The sequence below is a fragment of the Phallusia mammillata genome, chromosome 8 (assembly GCF_965637545.1).
Source record: "Phallusia mammillata chromosome 8, kaPhaMamm4.hap1.1, whole genome shotgun sequence".
NCBI classification, from domain to species: Eukaryota; Metazoa; Chordata; class Ascidiacea; order Phlebobranchia; family Ascidiidae; genus Phallusia; species Phallusia mammillata.
The window spans coordinates 10,409,689-10,426,866 of NC_137259.1; the positions used below are offsets into that span (position 1 = coordinate 10,409,689).

General features: G+C 37.1%; 1 protein-coding gene and 1 pseudogene across 5 annotated transcripts; one reads left to right on the forward strand and one right to left on the reverse strand.

Annotated features, from left to right (window-relative positions):
- Positions 1-1,202: 1,202 nt before the first annotated feature.
- LOC145203963 (dolichyldiphosphatase 1-like) lies at positions 1,203-10,252 on the reverse strand. 4 transcript variants are annotated; one of them, XM_080076349.1, is made up of 9 exons: positions 10,185-10,252; positions 8,914-8,969; positions 8,520-8,617; positions 8,182-8,313; positions 8,002-8,102; positions 7,548-7,729; positions 4,886-5,069; positions 2,033-2,160; positions 1,203-1,969 (listed from the first exon to the last, which is right to left on the reverse strand). In XM_080076349.1, the coding sequence occupies exons 4-9, from the start codon at positions 8,243-8,245 to the stop codon at positions 1,933-1,935; spliced, it is 696 nt and encodes a 231-aa protein (XP_079932475.1). In that variant the 5' UTR covers positions 8,246-8,313; positions 8,520-8,617; positions 8,914-8,969; positions 10,185-10,252; the 3' UTR covers positions 1,203-1,932. The 4 variants fall into 4 exon arrangements, with proteins under 4 accessions (XP_079932475.1, XP_079932474.1, XP_079932473.1 ...); XM_080076348.1 differs by lacking the exon at positions 10,185-10,252 and adding an exon at positions 9,534-9,601; XM_080076347.1 differs by lacking the exon at positions 10,185-10,252 and adding an exon at positions 9,195-9,352.
- A 144-nt stretch (positions 10,253-10,396) lies between these two features.
- Positions 10,397-15,219, forward strand: LOC145203960 (uncharacterized; annotated as a pseudogene). Its single transcript, XR_013853425.1, has 3 exons — positions 10,397-14,214; positions 14,314-14,551; positions 14,635-15,219. The product of XR_013853425.1 is annotated as an uncharacterized LOC145203960 (transcript).
- The last annotated feature ends 1,959 nt before the right edge of the window (positions 15,220-17,178 follow it).

Consider the following 17,178-nt stretch of genomic DNA (forward strand, 5'->3'; position numbering starts at 1 on the left):
AATTTCACGTTTTGGGGGGCTGTGGGTGAACCGAGGGATCAAACGACGTCAAAATTCTCATGGACCATCTTTAGACCAATATCTATAATGTGTGTAAATTTGAAAAAGTTTGAACCATTCTTTCTCGACCAAAACGTGGGAACAAATCCGCGTTAGACGGGAAAAAAGAAAAAATATATATAGACAAAAACAATATGTGTCCCCTTCAGGGAAGGGGACCCATAATTACTGATGAATTAGTAAATTGCATCTGAAACCGACTATCTTATTCTGCCACTCAAGAGACTGGAAGGTAGAATTGGCAAGAAGGCTTGAATTCTACAACTTATATTGTATAACATTATAATGATGTAAAAAATATAAAGGTTCAAATTCATTGTAAATACAACTAAATTTCGTTATCGAAGCAGAATGGCTGCTCAGGGTCAAAACCACTGTGCATTTTACTGTATAATCTGTAGGCCTAATTCTTATCACCATTGTCGGACAAACCATATTTTAGCAAAAACATTAAAAACAGCGTGTTTCACTTTCAAAAACAAAGGAATTAACAACTCCTTTCGCAAAAATCGTATAGATTCAGTATTGGATAGGTTACCATATCTGCGAAAGAAAAATTCCGGACGGTTTCAATTAATATCTCAGGCGACACCAAACATGCGTTATGTTACCATCCCAAACAGTCCCATTTTTAAACACGAATATTTCGGTCGAACTGCAAGAATCAGGAGGAACAAAATAGGTAACTAAACTAACTAACATGTGTGTAAATTTAAATACGTTTAAAGCACCCTTTCTTGACCAACTGCGTGGAACAAACCACCATTAAACAGAAAAAAGAAATACGGAGAAAAACAATATGTGCATGGGCGTCCACAAGAAAACAAACAGTGGAGGGCAATACTATCATCACATTGCTGTTCGAGAAACAGTATTTCAGAACAAAAACATCTGCCAGTGCTACTCATTCATGCCAATCCCAGTGTAGCAAAGTAATGCAATAAACACAATATTAACTGTTACTGAAGAATGTGGTAGGGCATGCACCCTTGCTAAATTTAAAAAAAATCACCCCTTGCTAAATTAATCCTGTACTTAGCACTGGCTTCTAAACTGTGGTATACCAAGCCTTTCCTGTGGTACATTCACTTACTTAAAATAGTTGATTTGCAGTAACTCCCAAGGTTATGTAAGATGGAATATTGCATCATAAATACTTTTATTGGTTTACCAAAAACAGTAAATCAATGAAGTCAAGCAAATCAGGTCACACCTATAAATGACCCGTTGTACCCAACATCACAATTGACACATTACTTTGGGTGATTTCAGTTAATAGTATTTTTTAGAGCTACCAATGTATGACCTGCATAAAGCACCAACAATCAGAAACAAAAAACAACAGTTAAACTGGACCTAGAAGGGTGGCTTAGCACACATTGCCATAGCATATACATTATAATGTATTTTGAAACGTTAACCTAACTTAGTTTAGATTGGGTCCCATATTAGCCACCGTCTTTTTAAACCTCAGTTGTTTCTGCAGGCAGAAACTCATGGGGCCCCACACATGCAAAGTTGAAAATAATGCATTCAAACAGATAACCATGATAAAGTTTGGTGTTATAAGGTAAAACACAATAATCAGTACTGAGCTTAAATAATCATGCTATTAAAAGTACATGTACAAATCTGATTCAATTCAAACATTGTTTGAAGTTTGTCCTATTTTCAAAGAGAGAAGGGGTCAAAAACTATAAATAACAAATTCTACAAGCTAACTTTAACTTAATTTGAACAATGTTAAAAAAATTCACCCATTTTTGGCGGCTAGTGGGGTAACTGTTGGAGCTATATTCCCTTCAGGGAAGGGGCCCCATAACTAACAATACCAAACGGTGAGTTATAGTATTTTGAATGATATATGTGATGCTACGAAACCTTTTTTGTAGTCATCTGGAGTCTTGAGCTGTTAAACAAAAACAAGGATTTTGAAATTAACTACTCATTTGTATGCAAATATACAACCTACTTTGATTCCTGTAGTGAAGCAGTATATTCGAATTTTAGGATGTTTGGTATTAAAGTGGAATCCCGAATCATAAAAAACTTACACACCTTCAATTCAACCAATATTGGAAAATAGGTGGTAAAAATTACCTGCAAAACATAATAAAAATTGTTTTCCAAAATGGCATAAGTGACTGTTGTTATTGTTTCAAATTTTTGTTAAAACACTAAAAAGGTGGCTTTCTAATATACTTACATTTTATATGTTCTAAATCCTGTTTACCAATTTAATTACCGATCATTTGATCTACACATATGATTGTTTTAGGAAAAAAAGGAATGGGTCACCACATGTGTGTTTGTGCAGACATACGGGCAACAAATATTGCGGTTATTTTTAGATTCTAAAGGACAAATTATTAGAAAGCATTAACCCAACTCTAAAAAAAAAATTAAAAACAGTTTTCCAAAACTGATAATGTGTGTGATAAAATAAAACGACATAGCATTGCTGCGCAAAAACAACAAATTTCTAATCGCGGAAACGACTGTCTCGTAATACGTCTGTCCGGACATCATGCTGAGCACTCCCGCACTGCATTTACCCGCCTTAATCGTAAACCAGTGAATTACTCCCTTGGGACTTCTGTCTGACTGACAGTGTACACATATTATGGGCTGCAAGGGTATCTATTTTTAGGGCAAAAACCTAACTACTAAACGATTAACCTACTGCAAACAATTGTTTAAAATGTCAGCACATTAGGGCTTGTATTTCTGGCCTAAAACTAAAACTTATTATTTAATGGGTGAAAAATGGGTGAATCCAATAACAAGTTGCAAATTTTTTTAGAATACCTTATATGCACCAACCAACAAAGCATGAAACACCCAGATTATGTACTTTAGTCAGTACAGCTGTTAAAAAAACGTTTTAGGGGCCTGTGGATGAACCGCTAGGTCATTCAGGGTTAAATTTCAGGACGATCAAATTTGGATCAATAACTAGAATAGTGGTTTTCCTATATATTGCCAGTTTATATACACTACATCATATTTAACGATGTATCACATATACCATTTACTATATTTATAATGGATATATATTTGGCACCTACATTTCATTGGGTCCCTATCTTTTTCCTGGCACTTTATAACATAATTGTTTCTGCAAGCATAATCTAATAGGCCCCCACACACATGCCCATGCGATTTGATAACGGTAAAAATAGGGCACAATGATTGTTAAAATGACATAGTGGTTTTCCTATAAATTCCATTTTATAGAAACTGTGCCATATTTACGCACCATCCATAATTGTAAGGGATATATATTTGATGGATACATTCAGTATGGTACCAATATTTTTGTGGTCTGTTATAACATAATTGTTTTTGCAAGCAAAAACCAATGGGTCCCCCCCCACACACACACATATATTTTGAATTCGTAACAGGATGAATGGCGCATGCATATGGTAGGTAAGAATTTGGGGTCAATGCAAACCTCCAGACAACAGAAGTTATCGTCGATTTTCACGGTTTTATTTCCGTCAGCGATCATTGTCTCGCGGCGTGTGAATGTTGTTAGATAAAGATATATTTTTTCGTTATGAAACACAAATAAGTTGACCTACATTAACGTTTACAGCGCAATATAACTAACATTGTAACATCTTAATTCCAACCAGTGAGAAAATGGTCAAGTGACGACTGCGTTCATACGTGAAGCAGAGGCATTTTTTCCATGCGCCACTATCGTCAATCACTCCCATTGCGTCAGCTGTGCACTGAGCGAGCACAAATTTGACAAAAGACAGCATGTTAAAACATATTTGGGGCTGTAAGAGTTATTACTGAGCCGATTGCACTGAAATTTGTAACAGCCAACAAGGAGCACCCTATCCATAGCTGTTTAAAATTCAGCAGTTCAAGTCTTGACCCATTAACATGTGAACAAACAAACAAATATTTGGGGGTAAAGGGGTGAAAATGGATATATACAACTTCAAGTTACAAAATACTTTAAAATACGCTACAATGTACCCATCAAAAAAGTATGAAACTCCAGAATCATCTGCTTTAGCAAGTATAGCCGTTTTAAAAATTTCATGTTTTGGGGGGCTGTGGGTGAACCGAGGGATCAAACAGGGTCAAAATTCATATGGACCATCTTTAGACCAATATCTATAATGTGTGTAAATTTAAAAACGTTTGAACCATTCTTCCTTGACCAAAACGTGGGAACAAATCCGCGTTAGACAGAAAAAAAAATATATAGACATAAACAATATGTGTCCCCTTCAGGGAAGGGGACCCATAATTACTCCCTTGGGCTTTCCAGTGTACACATATTATGGGCTGTATTGGTAACCATTTGGATATCGATAACTAACAGCTGTGTAAATTTGAAGCATTCTTTCTTGACCAAATGCGTTTAACAAACCAGCGTTAGACAGAAACAAATATTTTGGGGTTTAGGGGTGAAAATGGGTAAATCTTTCTTCAAGGTACAAAATTCTTTAAAATACCTTACATTGCACCAAACAACAAAGAATAAAACTCCTAGCTCATGTACTTTAGTCAGTACAGCGGTTTTCAAAAAAAATACTTTTGGGGGCCTGTGGTTGAACCACTGGGTCATTTGGAATCAAACTTCAGGAGGAACAAATTTGGATTAATAACTAACATGTGTCCGAATTTAAAATAAAAGGAAGCACTCTTTCTTGACCAAACGCGTATAACAGACCAGCGTTAGACAGAAAAAAAATACGGACAAAAACAATATGTGTCCCCTTCATGGAAGGGGAACCATAATAATTGATTCATTACTAAATCTTTCAACAACAAACATTAAAAGAAGCAAATTGTTAACCTGAGTTAGTGTAAACCAAATCATTCCCAAGAGACAGCCAATCAATAGGCCAGAAAAAACCTGGGACAAAGTGTGATACTTCAAATAAAACCGGCTATAACTGACCATGACAGTTATAAGGAACATGACCAAAGCAACAAAATGCTTCCACAATTTATCCAGCCATGTGAGTTCATGCTTCACTCTGTAAAAAGGAAGATTGTGGTAAAAACTTATTTCTGACAATTACAATGGCGACACCCAGGTTGAGAAACACCGGTGTAGGCAAAAGAGTGAAAGTTTAATCCAATATTGGACTGTAACCAATGAACAACAGGGTAAAATTGTATTTGAGCACAATAGGGTTGAGTATTTTTTGCCAGAAAGACCAGAAAATTTAATGTCAGGGGGTAAAAAGTAGTGATGTACCGAATCGGCTAAATTTCGATTCGGCCGATACAGAATATTCGGCGGTTTTGCCGAATAAATTCGGCCGAATCATTTATGACGTCACACGCGAAGTCGTACGCTACGCGTTTGACGTGAAAAAAATGTTTATCTACCAGGCAGTCAGTGCAAAATAGTTGTGTTTCGTCCTTATTTCAGTTCTGTGGGTTTTAAAATTGCCTTTAGCATGATTGGCAACCTGCCAATGAATTACTAATTTTTTTGACTACCGTGGGAAAAACGATAATGTGTTGAAAAAGATAAACATTGACGCAATTTTCGTTATGTTTGGGCTTTTGAAAGATTGCGTGTACCTTAATAAGCAGAAAAGACACGTTTAACGCTTTAAATTTGTGTTCGTAAAAGATTCAGTTTCGGCCGAATCGCAACAAGTTATTCAGCCAAAACCAAATCTTTGCAAAAATGATCGCTTCGGCTGAATAAATTCGGCAAACCGAATATTCGGTACATCTCTAGTAAAAAGGTGAACATAGGTAAACTATATCAAGTAAATGTTTAAAATATCTTTGCAAAGGTTATTCCACAAACTGTCCAAGATATATCCAATTCAGGTTTTGTTTAAAATGTGACCTATTTAAGGGGGATTTAATGATTGAGGTCACATGGTGAAATAACAATCAATGCACCACATTAGTTACATTCACCTATTTCTGGGGTATAGTGGGGTAACAAGATAAACAAACACTACTGTCTACTATTGACAGTTTGACACCCTCTACAAGCTTTCTAAATTGCATGCAATTCCGACAATGTTTAAAGTTGTGACCCATTTTACGGGGGTAACTGGTTTGGCTGTGGGAGAAAACACAACAATTGAAACCCTACAGTGCAACATTCTACAAATGTTGAAATTTGGACATTGTTTCACAGACACTTTCATTGGTGGTGACTGACAGCATGCAAAACATTTAATCTTTTAGGGGCTATAAAGGTAACCATAGACGCCGAACACTGGTATGCCAGCATTGCCAGGCATACCCCAACGAAAACCTCGGGTATGCCGCATACCCGAGAATCGGACCAACATTAGTCATGAGTTATATGCTTTGTGGAAAATATTCTGATACGAACCAATAAGTACTGTACACAATTGGTTTCAATCGCGGTTACTGTTTCACGACCCATGAATTATTCGCATTCATTACAATCATGACAATTGTAACGTCTTCAAAAAGCATTGGAATTTGGACATTCAGGGTGGTAAAAAAATAAAAACGAAGGTGTTGGTGTTCGCTTAGAGGAGAAGGGGGAACGGCGCTGCCCCGGGTTATCTGTTAACAAACATGTGATAAAATTTTATCACTTGTGAACTAAATTTTGAGAATACAGTTCAATCTTTGTTCTAACTGTCTTTCAACCGAAAAAACAACAACGCTTGTTGTTACGTCACAAATTCGTATTAACGTGTTAGCTTATCGAAAGTTACTGGCAGTTTAGGACATTGTTAGAAGTACACTAAATTTTAAAGTTAATAATATATCACATATGATTCACTGCGTTAAATAGGCGACACGTTGTAAACGAAACAAACGACTTTATAACGTATAAAACGAGACTAGTCCAGCGGAAGTGTGTGGGCTTTGTTGTGTGAAAACAAAGTATTTTTGTAATAGTTATGACAGAGAAAATAAATGTTAAACACTATATTAATTTGCGACGTAAGGTGACCTCCGACCTAAATTTTTTTTATCTTTATTGTTCCGCCTCCGCGTAATTTCAACAAGTGGGTCCAATTTTTTTGGAATGCTAACGCGTTACCGCGCACAAACATATGTCGAATTGCAACACTAGCAGAAGGGCCTGGCAGTGGAACTAAGGTGTGTACTGCAACCTTGACGTAGTCTCATCATATGCAGCGACAGGAACTGAATTTGGTATTTCATGGTGTCATTTTGTGACGTCATATATATGGCATACCCGGTAAAAAAATGTAAAGGCGGTGCCTATGGAGGTGACTACTAGTGCTATTGGATAAAACGGAATATATGGCTCATCTCTGATCTAAATGACTGTATCTAATATCAATAAAAAAAAAGATTTTTTGCCAATAGTGAAATGGGAATGTGTTCAAATAATAGTATCAATAATAAACAGCAAAGAACATGGTCAATACAAACAGGCAAATCAAAATAAAATTGTTTTTTACAAGGTTTAAACCTGTTCTAATCCACAAGATGAACTCTGATTATATTTAAATACAGTTTTTTGTACATACCTGATATAACAAAACAATATTATATATGACATAAAAAATGACATAAACTGTGAATGAGCAGATGGCCATCCATATTCCACTCCATGTGTCATGTGCACACCTTTTGGTCTTAATTCACGGTAATGTAGTTTCAAAAAAAGGTTGATAAATTCATTGACAAATATACCCCCTAAAAAGCAGATCTAAAAATGTTTTGAAAGGTTAATTTAACTTAAACAGAAAGATAATTTTGCTTGGTCCATATAGCTCTAATTCCATGTATTACTGAATTTTGCAAGCAGAAATACAGACCTATCGGACTGAAAACTAATAGTGGTATAACAAATTTCAAACAAAGCATCGGAAAATGCATGGAGAAAATTGCAAAAATAAGCTAAAATTTATCTTGTAAAATGATGAAAAATTTTTCAATTTTTTTAGTTGTCTAATTTTTGCAACAAACAAAAATTCCTACCGTATGTATTTCCCTTCGGAAATAAATATGGGTAACAAACGAGACCAAAATAAATATAGGGAAAAGACTTGAAACAGCTAGAATAAATCCCAGAATATCCCCTTGAAAGGAAACAAATATTTTAGTTCTTAATTTAGTAGGAAAAACATATAACCAGTAAATAGAACCAACAATAATTACCTTCCACATATTCAATGTGGGTAAATGACAATGGCTTCCAGCGCACCAGGTCTTCTTGGCTCATTGTGTAGTTAAATGTACAGTTGTACTTGTTTCCACTTGCTTTATCTCCAATTTTAGGAGTTGCAGTACCTTGGGTGAAAAATAATTGTACAGATTACAGAAGTATATATACAGAAGTACAATACATCTTCCTGTGAAATACTGCAAGCTTGTAAACAGGTATCTTTGAAAACAACAGTTCCGCTCAGTAATATATTTTGATGTAGTGAAGTTAATAAATACTACAGGTACCGTAGTGTATTTAGATAAAGCAAGAGCAAAAAAATCCAGGTTACCTGTTTTAGTACCACAAAACCTTGTAAATTTTGCAGGAATTTGGATATGATGATTTAGATGTGTTGTTTATGGAAATTCAAACAACTTCTTATGTCTTCTATGAAATGTAATTAGGTTATGTTTAATAAAGTACAATACGATATGTCATCAAATCAGAGTCTCAGACTAATCTCAAACTATTGTCAGGGCTGCCACCTTTGTTTGAATAAAAACATCTAGTTTTGCCTTAAAAAATATCTAGAAACATCTAGATTGAAAAACAAAACACCCAAACACGTATCTAAGCATAAAACAATCCAGTTTATTGTAATATATTAGTCAAATGACAACACTTATGAAGGTTTTTTAATATAAATTGCTCTATATTAGATGTTAAAGAAGCTTATTTCTTACTTTTCATCAGTATACGTTTTCTGATACAGTGATAGCGTTGAGACTTGTGTGGTTATCTGGGTAGAACCTTTGTATTAGCACGGTTCCTACAGTGTTTACAAACGGTAAAAACATATCTAGATTTTATAGCTAACATCTAGATCCCAAATTTTACATCTAGGCTTAACCAAAACTAACTAGATCTAGCTATAAAATATCTAGAGTGGCAGCCCTGACTATTGTCATTCTGGCAGAATGAACTTTCGAACTTCGAAGATGTAAGAAACAGTGTTGCCACTTGCCAGGTCAAATTGTGGAAAGGCGCAACTTTACCCGTCAAAAGGAGCCCAATTTTACAAACACCTGAAATACAAATTATTTTCACTACTTTCACCTATTTGTGTGACAATTATTCAGGTTTATTCGTTTCCGGAAACAGCTCAAATTCAATTTTAAAATGCACAAAAATTGAATCTGAGCTGTTTCCGGTAACACTCTATTAAACACTTTGTTTACCCACTTTTTATGCTGTTTTTTTTTAATTTTGTAATCTCTACTTTAAAACAAATATGTTTCGCATTAATAACAAAGTAAGATGACCCTTAAAACAATGACTTTTGCCAAGAGACAATTCTCATTACGTGGTAACAACGAACGCGTTCATTAAATTTCATTGTTTGAAAAATGAACGTTGCATTGCGTGGACTGAAAGCATTCTTTTGCTCAGCTGGATGTAAATCTCCGACGCCCTGAGCAGTTTCATTAGTTCTTTTGTCAAAATTGAACTTACAACGGTTTTAAATTCACAATAATAATGCAATCATTACTCGTCATACAGTAGAAATGTCATTTACAAAGGGCTACTCTAAAATACGCAATCTACGCAATCTACGCAATCTACGCAATCTACGCAATCTACGCAATCTACTAAAAAAAATTAACTAAGATGTTGACGGTTAGGGCTATTAGGGTCAGGGTGAGGGTTTGTGATACAAATAACTTTATAATTTAATTTCAGATGCCTTTCAGGTCTAATTTTCTCACAAGTGTTAACGTGCGGTACCATACAGTGTTTAGTACCACTCTCAACACATATTAAGCCCAAACTGGACATCTAAAACTAAATTATAGTGTTATTTTTATTATAAACCCTCACCCAGACCCTAAAAGTCCTAACCGTCAACATTTTTAAAAGTTGCATACGTTTTATAAGTAGATTGCGTACAGATTGCGTAGATTGCGTAGATTGCGTAGATTGCGTAGATTGCGTATTTTAGAGCCGATTTACAAACCCGCCCAAACAGGCGCAACCCGCAACTCATGAAAAAAGCCCGCAACTCGATGTCAAAAGTAGCCCAATTCGGCGACAAAAGCGCAACCTGGCAACACTGGTAAGAAAGTATTTTACGCATCAATGCACAAAATTGCACAAAATTTTACTTCTCACAAAGTGCAATAATTGATTCCAGACTACCCCAACTAAATATTGCTCTAAACATGTTAAATGTTGTTTATAACGAACCAATTCAGTCTCTATTTTTTACAGGTATTTGAACACAACCAGAAGTTCGGAGTTAAGGTCCGTTTACACTGTGCGTATCGCGCTCGCTCAAACCTGCGTAAGTTTGTTTGTTTCATTTTTTCTGTCTGGTTTCGCGCTTGACTGATTTCAGGCGCTCAAGTCTCGTAGAAATGAGCGAGCGATCGCCTGCCGAGCGTTTTTCTGCGTATCAAGCTGCTTGAACCTGCGCAGACGGTTTGTGTTATCGCTGTGTACGGGTTTCTGATTTGAAAAAGCTGGTTCATTTGCCGAAAATAAGTGATGACACGCTATTTGCCTTCAATTTAAGTGTTTATTACATGGTTATGATTGCATGTTGTGTTTTATTGTGTTTAAATATTGTAATTAATTGCATTTAAAATGTACATTTACCCTAGCACAGCGGACTACATGTTACAGAAACATGAAAGTGAGATAAATATGTCACCAATCAATACAACAACATCCAGAACAATCCTGTATGATTACCAAGATGCAAAATCATGTTTACTAACAAAATATAATTTAATTTAGATTGATACAAAGCTTTTTCGATCTAAAATAGGTAACAATACATTTTTGTGGTGATTTATGGTCATCGACATTTGCTGCGAGCTAAAAAAATACGTCTAGTGTATTATTTAGTAAGCTTAGGTACGCACCGATAATCGCAGTGTAAACGGAAGGGGTCGCAAGGTAAGGTTAGGTTAGGCGCCGCTAAGCATAGTGTAAACGGGCCTTTACCCGCACATGTTCGGACTTGAAATATGTAGGCGTAGGCCTACATGCGGAGGATTTCTAAAAGCACCACCAACGTCCGATATTTTAGCGTTTCAAAGCGAGCGAAACTACCCCAAAAGATTCATGCAGAAAATCGTCTGCTTGATTTCTTCTGATGTGTTTTTATGTCGTTTTCGTTCAAATGCCTCCAATCAATCTTTTGGATAGGATGAGGATAAATGGCTTAATAAGATCAAGGCCGAAATCAACATCCAAAGAATGATCCTACCGCGCGTGAGGTAATTGTCCATTGTTTGTTTCTACGCCCTTTATTTTGTGTTTGCTGTTTTCTCGCCCTTGGGGTTGATTACCGTATATACTCGATTGTAAGCCGCCCTCGTTTGTAAGCCGCATGTTGAGGTGTTAAAAAAAATTGTAAGCCGCCCTCGATTGTAAGCCGCACGCGAGAATTTGAGATGCGATTGTTTCTTAATACTTCTTTCTGATGTTATATGGTATGACTATTTGCCCATATCTGTTAGTTACGTTTACAACTGTACCCAACAGAACGTATATCGACATATAATCTGTACACGCATACATGTTTTGAACACCAAATAATCAAAATGTTGGAGTGTAGAAACAATTTCGGTATAAAATTAAAATATAAGCCGCCCTCGATTTTAAGCCGCCCTCGATTATAAGCGGCACAAGCGGCAGCTAAAAAACAATATAAGCCGCGGCTTACAATCGAGCAAATACGGCCTCCGCATGTTTTTTCTTGACTTATCAGTTGTGTTACGTCTCCTTTTTCTTGTTTTTTCTCGTGTCGCTTGTTGGTACCCGCCAGACATGGTTTGCCTCTGTGCTTCGCAGGTGTTTAAATTGTAGAGTTACAACTTTCAGGTGTTTTACATATTTTATTTTTTTGCCACTTTATATCGGCAGTCCACCACGTGTCTGCTTTTTTACAAATGATGATGCCTGTGTATTCAAGGCGAAATATATATTTCTGTTTTTAAAGAAATGATTTATGCTTTGTACCTGTTCTTCATGAAACAGTCTAAATATACTACTGATAAGAAGCAAGAATCTTTCTTTTTTACATTCTATTGACTGCGGGAGATTCTTTAGGTGACAAAAGTTTTTCAGCTGGTTTCTTCTTATGTCGAAAAAATGATTAGTGTACAGCGTTTTATGTTTCAACTGTTGTATGTGCGACATTTGTTGCACAAGCGCATGGTTCAGCACAGTTTGGTTTCGTTTTTTCGAAAGGGTGGGATATTTTCAACCAGGGAGTCGAACCGCTTGTCGTATGGGTTCAGGTTCGGTTCGGGTTCACTTGGTTTTGTTTTTAAGGGTTCGGGTTCGGTTCAGGTTTATAAAAATGTATATTTTCGGGTTCGGGTTTTGTTCCGGTTTGGGCAAATTATCCGGTCCGAACCGGTTTGCGGTTTTTGAACCGCTTCAAATTTTTATTCGTTTCAATTTAATTCTACCCAACATCTACCTGGCCTTATCAAACTCCAAAATAATTTTGCCCGTGCACTGTTATTTTTGACAAGCCCTATAAGTTATCTCGCGTATTCTTCAGTGCGTTGTTTTGAAAACAAAATCACAAAATATGAAACAGACTGTATTTTTTACTGGTTCGGTTCCGGTTCGGGTCCAACTCCAAACAAAATATGGGGTTCAACTCCGGTTCGGGTTTTTAGAAAATCGTAATTAGCGGTTCGGGTTCGATTCGAGTTTAATGAACTTAACCGCTCAAACCGGTTCGCGGGTTCGGGTTCAGTTCCGGTTCGACTCCCTGTTTTCAGCATTCCGATATGGCAACCCAAACTTAAATGAACTTTTCATCCAATAAAGCCAACTAACTCCAAACTTTTGTGGCGGTCATTGTTGCGTATTTAATGCCTCATGTCAGAATGGCAAGCATGGCATGCACGTGTTTCATTTCTTCCGCGTTGTCGTTGGGTTTGCACGTTGTTTTTAAATAATATTGTAGAAGTCAAAGCTATTTTGGTCGTTTAGGCAAATTTGTGAGTTGTTCACTAAAGTTTACTTAGTCAGGTAAATCTTTGTGAAGCTTTGAATTTCGGTTTACCATGTATAGCAGTGGTAGCATGTACAGCAGTTGTACATGACAGCTTGGCGATTTTTAAGTCCTTGGCGATTGCAGCATAATTTGAACACTTTCCGCAAATAAGAAATGTATAAAATTTGGCACAGATGTACACCAGAGCATACTTAACAACATAGTAATAATGAATTTTTGGAGAGATTAAAGAATTTTCAGCAAAATTTGATTTTTCTTCGGACCTATGTATTTTAGCAAGCTCAGCATTATTGCCTTGTGACACAACAAACGACTAATTGACGTTTGTAACTTAATTTAAACACTTTCCGAAAATAAGAAAAGTATAAAATTTGGTTCAGATGTCCACCAGAGCATACTTAACATTGTAGTAATATTGAATTTTTGGAGCGATTAAAGAATTTTCAGTAAAATAACTTTTTCTTCGTCACATGTGTTTTAGCAGGCACTGCATTGTTGCGTTGCGACAAAAGTAAAATAACATTTTTTGTCTAAGACCCCCAAAAAACTTTGTCTGTTGTGCGGTAATAATTGCTTTGGTATATCGCAGTACACACTGAATATTCAGAAATTTGTAAAAACATTTGTAAATCATGGGAAAACGAACTCCTCCAGTAAAGTACGAGATGGGTGACAGTGGAAAGCATACAGGCTACCTCCGTGCTGAAGCTTCACCCTTCCTTCCGTGTTGTTGGTGACCGACAGCAACGGGAGGAACCTTGTTTACCCGCGGGTGGTATCATGTAACAGTGATTCATTCGTTTTTAATGCAATTTCTCTTCCAGGGGGTCATATCGACCATGGATGCACCGAATTGGAGTTTGGGCGAAAGTTCGGCAACGTCGACTTTGTGGTTTTAGCACTTAGCTCTAACGACGTTGATTCAGGCAAATCAATCGCCTGCGTCGAAGCAGCTTTCCGAAGCTTGGTTGAGGCGTCTTGCAGCGTGTACCCCCAAGCGCAGGTAGAATTGAGATAAAGTGATTTACGTATACACTGTAGTATATTGGATAAAAGTAACAGTCAAGTATTAATTGATCAATATGGACGTCTATTTTTGTAGATAATTGTGGCTGGAATTTTGCAGCAAAGGGGGAATCACGGGCACCTTGTTCCAGAGATCAACAAGGTGTTGCGCAACCTCGCCACGGGAATGGGCATCAGCTTCCTGGGCTTTAACATCGGCCATGATCGAGAGCTTTGGCACGACCGCCTTCACTTGTCTGACGTCGGTTTGCGTCATTACATGGCCAGTCTTGAGGCTCATATTCATGCCCTTCTTGCTGCTTCCAGCGTGCCAAGTAAATACTTGTAAAATACTTTTGTCTCAGCATAAGGTTTGATGGTTGATCCCGAAATAGTCCTAAGATATTTCATTTTTTAGAGAAGTTGTCCGACTTTGTCAAAAACAACGCGACAAAGGAAACTAAGAAGAAGAAATTCCGAAGTCGGCTGTGTTTTGGATGTGTGCCTGATCACATTCGCCCCTCATCCAGAAAGGTCAATTTGCGGATTTTCCAGTCGCCTTCTTCCATCTTTCTTCCATCTCCAAAAATTCATTATTACTATGTTGTTAAATATGCTGTGGTGGACATCTGTGCCAAATTTCACAAATTTCTTATTTTCGGAAAGTGTTTAAATTAAGTTGCAAACGTCAATAAGTCGTTTGTTGTGTCACAAGGCGATAATGCTGTCCTTGCTAAAATACATGTGCTGAAGAAAAAGTTATTTTGCTGAAAATTCTTTAATCGCTCCAAATATTCATCATTACTATATTGTTAAGTATGCTCTGGTGTACATCTGTGCCAAATTTTATAAATTTCGTATTTTCGGAAAGTGTTTATTTGAGCAGCAAGTACGGAAAACGCTAAAAAACAAAAATGTCATGCGTGTATGTAACAATGAAATTTTTTTGTTCTTTGCATGTGATAAAGTCTTATCTGCGACTAATAAAATCTGTTCAGCATTGCATTTGGTGCTTGAATTCAGCCATTATCAAGAAGGACACAAAAACTACAATTCGATTGTTGTAAAAAGGTCATTATCGACTACTTGAAGCCTTGTGCAGTGGAGCATAAAAAAAATCTTTTTTGTGCACATTTTATTCTGCCAGAATGACAATAGTGATCTCAAAGTCAAAGCTTGATTGAAAAATCCACGAAAATCGGTCGAACGCTGACGCATCGGAGGGTTAGAGCTACTAATAACGTAAGAACTCACTGTTGCCAGGTTTGGGAATTTACGATAAGTGGCGCAACGGTCCATAGGCGTCGCCCCCTCTTGCCCCCCGCTGTGGACGCCCATGGTTGTGTCATGAATTGTACACTTCAATCAGCCTTTTCTAAAACTGAAACCTGCCTATTGTGATACCTGGTCATAGGTATATTATATTTTGTATCTGGCACCCCATCAAAGTGGTACACCCTGGGGACTGGGTGTGCTACGATAGTATCGTAACGATACACCCGGTTGGAAACACCTACGTGATCAGGGCAAATCGCGGAAAAAAGGCCCCAGCAAACACACAAAACATCGCATATGTTTAGTTGTAAAACAGGTAGAAAGGTGAAATTTCATACTTTTATAGCTGTAAAGAGTTTTTAATACTCTTTGCCTGTACTAAGTCGAGCATGCACAATTTAAAAATGCAAAAAAAATTTTGCTACAAAACCCACAAAATTTTGGGCCGAATATCCCGATTTTGGTAACTTAAAATAAAACGGGAAAAATAAAATATTGCTCATTTTTTTGGAAAAGCTTCACGTTCCTGAAAATCTAAGTAGTATGCGCCAAATATTGGGGCGGCTATAGTTCAAAAACTGCAATTTTGTTGAAAAATTCTCGAAGTAGCCAAATTGTTACATGCGTTTCATTCTGGTGTACTACCTTCCACATACAACTCCCTGTTTACACCTACTACGTCAGTACATAGTCACAACACTAGAAGGGCTGCCAGCCAGAATTACTTTCATTTCCCGGATAAACACCACGATCGGCGCAAGATCAATTTGCTATCGAGGTCCAAAAGTATGGGAAGAAATACCATACGACATTAAGTCTCTGCCACGCTCGTCCTCTTTCAAGAAAAAGTTTCGCTCGTATCTATTGAAACAATACAACCCCTCAATAAATACTACACGTTTGTGCCCTCGCTCATTTCAGGATACTTAAAATACAGCTTGCTCTCTCATACCAATTTACCCTTGTTTTCACTTTTCTTTCTTTTTTTGCTCCTAGTTTTATTTTAGTGTGTTTTTATTGTTTTTTTTTGTTTTTTTACATTTTTATATTATACCAGTTAACTAGATAACTATGTCACACACAAAAGAACAAAAAACTGCCGTAGGATTCGGTCTTTTTTTAGATCAGCCATCCGGGTGCAGCACCTTCCACAGCGAACTACCACCTGAGATCTCGTCATCGATCTAACGAACGTAGAGGAGTAGATGCTCGACGGCAACATTCCCATCGTCGCAACGAACTTTCCTCGGGACACCCGGGTCTGCCTACGGGATCACAGGAAACGTTCCGAGGAACCGCGCTGGTGTTTCCGTTTAGGCGGGTTTCATTTGGTCAGCAGAACCCGCGGGTTCAACTACCGTCTCATGCAACCGGACGTACCCCGCCAGGTTCGTGCGTTCGGTTGCAATCCTACGGCAGAAAACACCCAGCAAACGGATTTCAACCAACATTCAAATAACAGGACACTTGACTCGATAACCCCCGGTTTTTTCGGTGTCCTTGCTGTTTACTTAACTGTTCAACAATTAAACTGTGATGATGATGTGACAATGCAAATAAAATCTTGACTTGACTTGAAAAAATTTATGACGTAAAAACGTGGCAGTTTAGGTTTGACGCTCAAATTTGGGGGTCAAATCCCAACGGATTTTAATGAAACTTGCAGGAAATGCATTTGAGGGTCATA

Bases quoted from the DNA above. Each gene is read 5' to 3' on its own strand.
- LOC145203963 (XM_080076349.1), bottom strand. From the start codon at position 8,245: ATGAGCCAAGAAGACCTGGTGCGCTGGAAGCCATTGTCATTTACCCAC. The intron at 8,103-8,181 runs GTAATTATTGTT...TTTCCTTTCAAG, and splicing joins CCACATTGAATATGTGGAAG to GGGATATTCTGGGATTTATT. The intron at 5,070-7,547 runs GTATGTACAAAA...TCCTTTTTACAG, and splicing joins ATATTGTTTTGTTATATCAG to AGTGAAGCATGAACTCACAT.